This window comes from Oreochromis aureus, linkage group 3 (genome assembly GCF_013358895.1).
Source record: "Oreochromis aureus strain Israel breed Guangdong linkage group 3, ZZ_aureus, whole genome shotgun sequence".
Classification (NCBI taxonomy): domain Eukaryota; kingdom Metazoa; phylum Chordata; class Actinopteri; order Cichliformes; family Cichlidae; genus Oreochromis; species Oreochromis aureus.
Genome location: NC_052944.1, coordinates 90715598 through 90723630, shown reverse-complemented (window position 1 = coordinate 90723630; position 8033 = coordinate 90715598). Strand labels below are relative to the sequence as shown.

General features: G+C 41.7%; 1 protein-coding gene across 1 annotated transcript; it reads left to right on the top strand.

The window, feature by feature from the left end:
- The first annotated feature begins 4305 nt into the window (after window positions 1-4305).
- LOC120438405 (nuclear factor 7, ovary-like) lies at window positions 4306-6459 on the top strand. Its single transcript, XM_039608816.1, has 2 exons — window positions 4306-4467; window positions 4569-6459. Exon 2 carries the CDS (start codon window positions 4586-4588, stop codon window positions 5963-5965), a length of 1380 nt encoding a protein of 459 aa, XP_039464750.1. The 5' UTR covers window positions 4306-4467; window positions 4569-4585; the 3' UTR covers window positions 5966-6459.
- The last annotated feature ends 1574 nt before the right edge of the window (window positions 6460-8033 follow it).

The window sequence follows — 8033 nt, the reverse complement described above, 5'->3', positions numbered from 1 at the left end:
ACTCTGTCTTGGGCCTGGTGTATTAGAACATTTGTAAATATTTAAAACCTTTTTTTCCTTTACATTGAGTGTCATGTATAGAGACTTGTATACATACCTAACGTAAGGCTTGGTCTTATTGCCCCCGCTTCTGCAGGTTTTTCTGGACAACTTATTGAACCTGTACCCGGGGGATAAGCACAGTAAATACAAGGTTTAAACAAAACACACACACATATTTAAAACATGTGTAACACTGTATTTACCTTGTGTTTTTTAGAGGTGTTGTTTGCCCTATATAGCTTTGTGATCCTGTAGAAAGAAAGAGAAATACACATTTTAATGTTGCTATGTGTGAAACAGGTAAGATTGCTTCTAAACAATGAGGCACAAAGGCTACGTTCACACTGCAGGCGAAAGCGCATCAAATCCGATTTTTTTGACCCTATGCGACCCATATCCAATCATGGTATGACAGTGTGAACGGCACAAATCCGATATTTTCAAATCCGATCTGGGTCACTTTCGTATGTGGTACTGAATCCGATACATATCCGATGTTTTAGAAAGCGACTGCTGTGTGAACGGTCATATCGCATTAAATCCGTCTTTTACGTCACTGACACAAGACAGACGCCAATTATCAGCACCGGAGAAGCGTCCGAGAAGACATCGCGAACGCTTCCTGGCCATCCAGTGTAGATGTCAGTGAAACTGTTGGGAAGACAACATGAACATTTTATTTGTACTGTATAATCTGCAGATTCTGACAGAAATCTGCAACTATCCTTTGAAGCACCGCTCCTCTAAAACAGCAATAAGGATAATTATTAGGTTATATACATTATTATGTAAATAACAAAATAACTTAAGGCAAAAATTTGGAAACGTAAAGTCCGAAGTCAAACAATATTGTTTGCTCTGGGTCTAAACAGAGCGCGTTGTGTGTGACATCTTCTTTTGCGCATGCGGGCCGCTTTGAGCGTTCACACTACAGCTCATTTGCTGTCGCATTTTATTTGTAGTGTGAACAAGCAGACAAAAAAATCGGATTTGATCAAAAAAATCGGAATTGAGCATTAAGACCTGCAGTGTGAACGTAGCCAAACTGTTTTGTGTGAGAAGAAGAAACACAAACCTTGTGTAAGTGGAACGTGGGGTGTCCCGTTGTGCCGAGTTCCTAAAAATCAGGCTTTTGTTTAGAAAAGAAAACAGTTTGAATATTTTATGATATACTGGTGTATAAATGTAAGAATCCATTAATAGTCTTGTTTTACTTACCATATATGTTGTCCATGTTAAAAAGAACTCTGTTAGGTTTGCTGCCCGTGCTGATGAACGAAATGTTATCCTCTCAAGCGTCGTTGTAAAGGGTTAGTGTGTCTGATTAGGGCGTTTTTATATAGGTGGGGCTTGTTTCAGTTGACCTCTGAGATGTAGAGATAAAAAGGGCAGGATGTAAAGAAGAAAGGTGGAAAACTGTTTGGAGGATCGGTTGGTCAGTAGAAAGTGTAATGGAAAGATAAAAGGTGAAAAACCTTTGGAGGCTCTGTTGGACATGGTTTCAGTTGCCCTCTGACATGATAAGATAAAACATCAGTTTGTAATGAAATAGGTGGAAATTATAGAGGTCAAATCCGATTTTTTTGACCCTATGCGACCCATATCCAATCATGGTATGACAGTGTGAACGGCACAAATCCGATATTTTCAAATCCGATCTGGGTCACTTTCGTATGTGGTACTGAATCCGATACATATCCGATGTTTTAGAAAGCGACTGCTGTGTGAATGGTCAGGTCGCATTAAATCCATCTTTTACGTCACTGACACGAGACAGACGCCAATTATCAGCGCCGGAGAAGCGCCCGAGAAGACATCGCGAACACTTCCTGGTCATCCAGTGTACATGTTAGTGAAACTGTTGGGAAGACAACGTTGGAGAAACGTGAACATTTTATTTGTACTGTATAATCTGCAGATTCTGACAGAAACCTGCAACTATCCTTCGAAGCACCGCTCCTCTAAAACAGCAATAAGGATAATTATTAGGTTATATACAATATTATGTAAATAACAACATAACTTAAAGCAAAAATTGTGAAAGGTAAAGTCCGAAGTCTTTATTTTAAGGGCCATCAGTAAAATAATATTGTTTGCTCTGGGTCTAAACAGAGCGCGTTGTGTGTGACATCTTCTTTTGCGCATGCGGGCCGCTTTGAGCGTTCACACTGGAGAGCGTTTGCTGTCGCATTTTATTTGTAGTGTGAACAAGCAGACAAAAAAATCGGATTTGATCAAAAAATCGGAATTGAGCATTAAGACCTGCAGTGTGAACGTAGCCTTTGTTGCTGTGTGGACTTTAAACTTTTGCGAGATCTCGCTCTAAATAAATTTTAGGATTTGTTTCAAAATTCTTGTTTTAACACCCAGAACACTAAATGATCACGCCCTAGATTATTTATCTCAACTTCTTACAAAATATATGCTGCTGGTTGTCTCCGTTCACGGACTCATGATGTGTTAGTTGTTCCCTGTACACGACTAAAGACTAAGTGTGACAGAGCCTTTCAGTCTGTGGCACCAAGGCTGTGGAACAGTCTGCCTCCACAACTACGTTTAGTCCACTCTGTGGATTCTTTAAAAAAGATGTTCAAATGTTTCTGTTTTACAGGCTTTCTAATGACAAACATTTTATTGAATTATTATTTATTTATTTTAAAACTACCTGTTTATTTTACTGTCTTATTGAATCTTTATTTTAATTTAATGTTCATGTTTATTTGAGCCTTTTATGTGAAGCGCTTTGTGACCGCTGTGAAACGTGCTTAATAAATAAACTTCAATTACTTATCTCTGAAAATCAGCCATTGAATAATCAATCAGTGAGTTTGTGCGTTTGAGTTTAAGTGTTTCAAAGATGGAGGCCACGCTGCTCTCAGAGGACTGTGTGTGGTTGTGGGAAACGTGTGAGCTGCTGCTGGTTCTTCCTCACATGTTTGACATGTTTCATATTTCCAGCTGATGCTGATCACACTAACCTTAACATCACAGAACATCCTTTGGTTCTTCTTCTGTTCCTCTGAAACTTCTTGCATGGTGCCTTTCAAATTAAAAGCCCTCCCTGACTGTAAAGACTGGACTGTGCTGCAGCTGGTGGAAACAGTGTGTAGGTGTGTTGTGTTTGATGGAGGACTGAAGTGTGTGTCCAGCTGAGCTCTCTGTGTGCTCATATATACAGATGCTGATAAACACATGTTTGTATTTGGACCCTGTTACTGATCAGGACCTGCTGTGTGTTTCCTGTCCACAGGTCTACAAAGAGTCGCACTTCCTGCTGTGGTTCAGATGTTCAGCGTGTTGCTTTGTTTCTCACATGTTGGCTCCACGGTCTCTGCTGCTGTGGGCTGATGTCATGCAGCAATACAGCTGCTGAACATCTGGCCTTGTTTTGCTCCATCAGCAGATATTTGACTTTTAGATCACATGACATTTGCATGCAACCTTCAAACACGTGTGGAGAATTCATTATTTCTTTGAAAGATTTTTTAGTAAAGAACCGAAAAAAGAAAGTAACAGAAACGCGAAACTTTAATTCTATAAAAGAGTAAAAATTCCACACACATGTAACTCACCACTGTGTGAACATCACAGGGGAGAAATCGTTTCTCTGAGTCAGAGATGAGTGTCAGTAACACAAAAGTCAAACTCAGTGTCATGCAGTGACTTTTACACAACCAGATCAGATGAACCAACTCACACTAAAACATGCATTTTGCTGCACTCTTTACACTTATTTCTTTTCTTTCTGCTCTTTTATATATTTTGTAAAACCACAAAAAATATTTTATATCAGCAGCAATTTTTCTCAAACTGCTGCATCACAGCTTTCATGCTCTGACCTGCATGTGAAATGAGATAAAAGCTCTTTATCAGTAACTTTTACAACTTCTGGTAGGTTAATGTCTGAACTTTGGAGTGAAACACACCCTTAGTTACAAGAAATAACACCACTGTCTGTAACAAAGTGAATCCACCTTAACACCACCTGTGTGTGTGTGACTGCATTACACTCCCACTGCTGGGAACCTGAACAAGAACCAGAACAAAGTCTAAAATAGAAGCTGACAAACAGCTGCACCACCGAGTGACACTTTATTTTATAAAATTACAAAAAGGTTTCATGTTGTGACCTGTGGAGGTGAAAAGACGCAACACCTGTTTTATAGCTTTTGAGCTACAGGCAGGATTGAAACACATCTGAGTTAAAAGTGAAACAGCAACATTTGTCTCCTCCCCTCAGGTCACTCAAATTGGACAAACCAGGAAACAGGAAGTTCTTCGTCCTCAGTAAAGAGAGACGCACAGACGATCAGACTGAGTTCAGACCAAACTAGCAGCTTCCTCTGAGTGAGTCCAGCTACAGGAGAGAAAAGTGGAAAACTCCAACACTGCTGCTTCAAGCTGCTGACGCTCCACACACTGAATGTGAGTTTGAGCAAAAACACGACTCAAAGGAAGTTTCAGTGAAGGTAGTAGAGGAGGGAGGGGAGCCAGGACTGACTGTACTTCTTGTCTGCTGTTTTCAGCTTCACTCACAGACTCAATGGCTTCCAGATCAGAGGAGGATCTCTGCTGTCCGGTCTGTCGGGAGGTCTTCAGAGATCCTGTTATTCTGTCATGTAGCCACAGCTTCTGTAAAGACTGTCTGAAGAGATGGTGGAAAGAGAGAACAACACACGAGTGTCCAGTTTGTAAGAAAAGATCTTCAAAGGATCCACCTTTTAATCTGGCTTTAAAGAACCTGTGTGAGTCGTTCTTACAGGAGAGAGCTTCAGAGGCTCTCTGCAGTCTGCACTCTGAGAAACTCAAACTCTTCTGTCTGGACCATCAGCAGCCAGTGTGTGTCGTCTGCAGAGACTCAGAAAAACACACCAAGCACAGATTCAGACCCATCAATGAAGCTGCACAACAACACAAGAAGGAACTTCAGGAAACTCTGGAGACCTTAAAGAAGAAGTTAAAGGCTTCTAAACGATTTCAAGTGAAGTTTGATGAAACAGCAGAACACATTAAGGTCCAGGCCCGACACACAGAGAGGCAGATTAAGGAGCAGTTTAAGAAGCTTCACCAGTTTCTAGCAGAGGAAGAGGAGGCCAGGCTGGCTGCACTGAGGGAGGAAGAGGAGCAGAAGAGTGGGATGATGAAGGAGAAGATGGAGGCTCTGAGCAGAGAGATAGCAGCTCTTTCAGACACAGTCAGAGCCACAGAGGAGGAGCTGAGAGCTGAAGACGTCTCATTCCTGCACAACTACAAGGCTGCAGTGGAAAGAGTCCAGCGCTGCCCCCTGCTGGATGATCCACAGCTGCCCTCAGGAGCTCTGATAGACCAGGCCAAACACCTGGGCAACCTGACCTTCAACATCTGGAACAACATGAAGGACATGGTCTCCTACACTCCTCTCATTCTGAACCCAAACACTGCTCATCCAAACCTCATCCTGTCTGAAGATCTGACCAGTGTGAGAGGAGGAGGAGAGAGGCAGCAGCTTCCTGATAATCCAGAGAGGATTGATCGTTTCTATTCTGTCCTGAGCTCTGAGGGCTTTAACTCAGGGACTCGCAGCTGGGATGTCGATGTTGGAGACAGTACATGGTGGGGACTGGGTGTGTTAGCAGAGTCTGTGCAGAGGAAGGGAGACATATGGTCTGGATTATGGATAATATGGTTTTCTACAGGTAAATACTCAGCACTCTCACCATCAGCTCCATCAACTGCTCTCTCAGTAAAGAAGAAGCTCCAGAGGATCAGAGTGAATCTGGACTGGAACAGAGGAAAGCTGTCGTTCTCTGATCCTGATACTAACACACACATACACACCTTCACACACACTTTCACTCACAGGATGTTTCCATACATTAACAGTGATGATAAAGTGAAGTTGTTGCCATTGAAGGTGTCAGTGTCAGTGGAGCAGATGAGGTGAGGATGATATTTCTAATGTTGTTTCCTGTCAGTGAATTGAAGCTGTTAAACTGCAGCTGTCCTCCTGCTGCCTCGTTGTTCCAAAGCTCTTTGTTTCTCTTTTAGTTCTCACTGTTTCTTTCTGTTTCTGCTGTCCACCTTTTCACATGGAAAATCATTTCACTGTTTCTCACTGAATGACTCCCCAAACTAGATTTGAAATTCTATCAAGTTTCTAATCATTGCAAGTGATTCATGTTTCTATTTGATGTGTGTAAATGGAGATGATTTAGTTTGCTGGGATATGGACTGACATGTGTTGAATGGGAGGAGCAGTTTGTTGTTGTCTTCTTGTCTGTTTATAACAACAATAAATATATTGTTGAAACAATGATTCATGTTTAACTCCATATATGAAATGTTTCTGATCTTTGAATTCTGTTTGATTAAAGACTTTCTTCATGACACAAATGAGATTTCAGTGTATTAATAGAACTAAATAAGCTCAGAGTTGAAAGGCTGGTGATAGGTTTGTAACGTAAACCTGTTCGCTGGAACGTTCAGGACAATTTGCTACACAGCAAAGAACAAGACACAAGTAGGCAAAGTTCTTATGTTTCCGTGCACGGGGAGGCCTGTCTGGAGCCAAGTGTCGTTCCACCCACTTGACCTCCGTCAGACTCTCAGCCAGGTTCCCCATAGCACTCCTTTTATTGAGGTTACTTGAATATGCATAGGGTCATTAACATATGATGTATACATACACACAAAGAGTACCTTGCCTGTGGATTTGTAAGTGCGTGCGTGCGTGCGTGCGCGTGTGTGTGTGTGTGTGTGTGTGTGTGTGTGTGTGTGAACTGCTGACCAAAAGGGTCACACAGCAGGAACAACATCCTAGGTCATAAAGAGGGTAACCTCCCCACACCCAATCTATGGTTCACCTAGATAACACAGTGAAGCCATACAAAGGGCAGGAAGTTTTACCACATCAAAAGAAGCAGATCTTCCAGATAGGATGTATCTGCAATAAAACACTATAGCCCCTCACCCAGGACCCCGAGAATCTGGGGAGGGGAGAACAAAAGAATTCCTTTCAACACACAGTTAAAGTACAAATGGTAAGAATAAAAATGACAAACATTTAACAATTCACTCTAACATTTCCCTCCTGTTTTGTAATTTTTATGCTCCAAATTATTCCTATGTAGTATATTCTCAGCCATGCACCTCTTGCTTAACATTTTCAGTGCAGGCGTCATTCATACACAGGCCTCTGTCATGTCATTCATTTCAGTCATTTCATATTGTTGTAAGAGTACATAATTAACAAATGTATCAGAAATCATTTTAGTTAGCATTGATCTTATACACGGCAAAATGCATCCTATACATTAGCAAATCAGTATCAATAGTCCGAAAACAGGAGTTAGTACTTTCAAAAGAAGATGCCACCAAGGACCAGACAGTAACCACGCTATCCAGCCTTGTGGTGGATCTACCCCTGGTGTGCGATTCATCATGTATTTCTGCAATGTGGTTAAATTCTGCAGTGCTTCATAGATGTCTCCTCCACTTGTATAGCCATCTGGTATGAACGTACAACATGTTTCTCCTATCAATTTGCATACTCCTCCTTGTGATGCAGTTATCAAGTCCAAAGTCAGTCTGTTTTGCAAAACCATTGTCCTTATGGCCTTTTGCTCCTCTGCTAAGGCTGTTCCAAGGGTCTGGGTCCAATTTATGTGTCTCAGTAGTGCATATCTGTTAATTTCTACATGAGTTCCAACTTTCCCGACCCCGATCCATGGGAACAATCCGTGTAAGAACTTGGCTCCAGGTCCCCAGATTCGAAACTCCCAGGGGACCTCACTTAAATCTGTGAGCCCTGTGCTTACACTCTGTACGTCTCTCTTTGTCTTTGATCCTGGATGATGTTCAATTCTCTCCATGAAGAAAACATGATCAGACAATTTCACGAGTGCACATAGACCTCCCCATTTTGCTGGTAGAGATGGGTAAGCCTTATGTCCACATAAGAAATACCAGTCCGCTAACACCCTCGTACCTTTAGGTGTTGGTGCGATTGTTGA

Bases quoted from the DNA above. Each gene is read 5' to 3' on its own strand.
- LOC120438405 (XM_039608816.1), top strand. From the start codon at position 4,586: ATGGCTTCCAGATCAGAGGAGGATCTCTGCTGTCCGGTCTGTCGGGAG.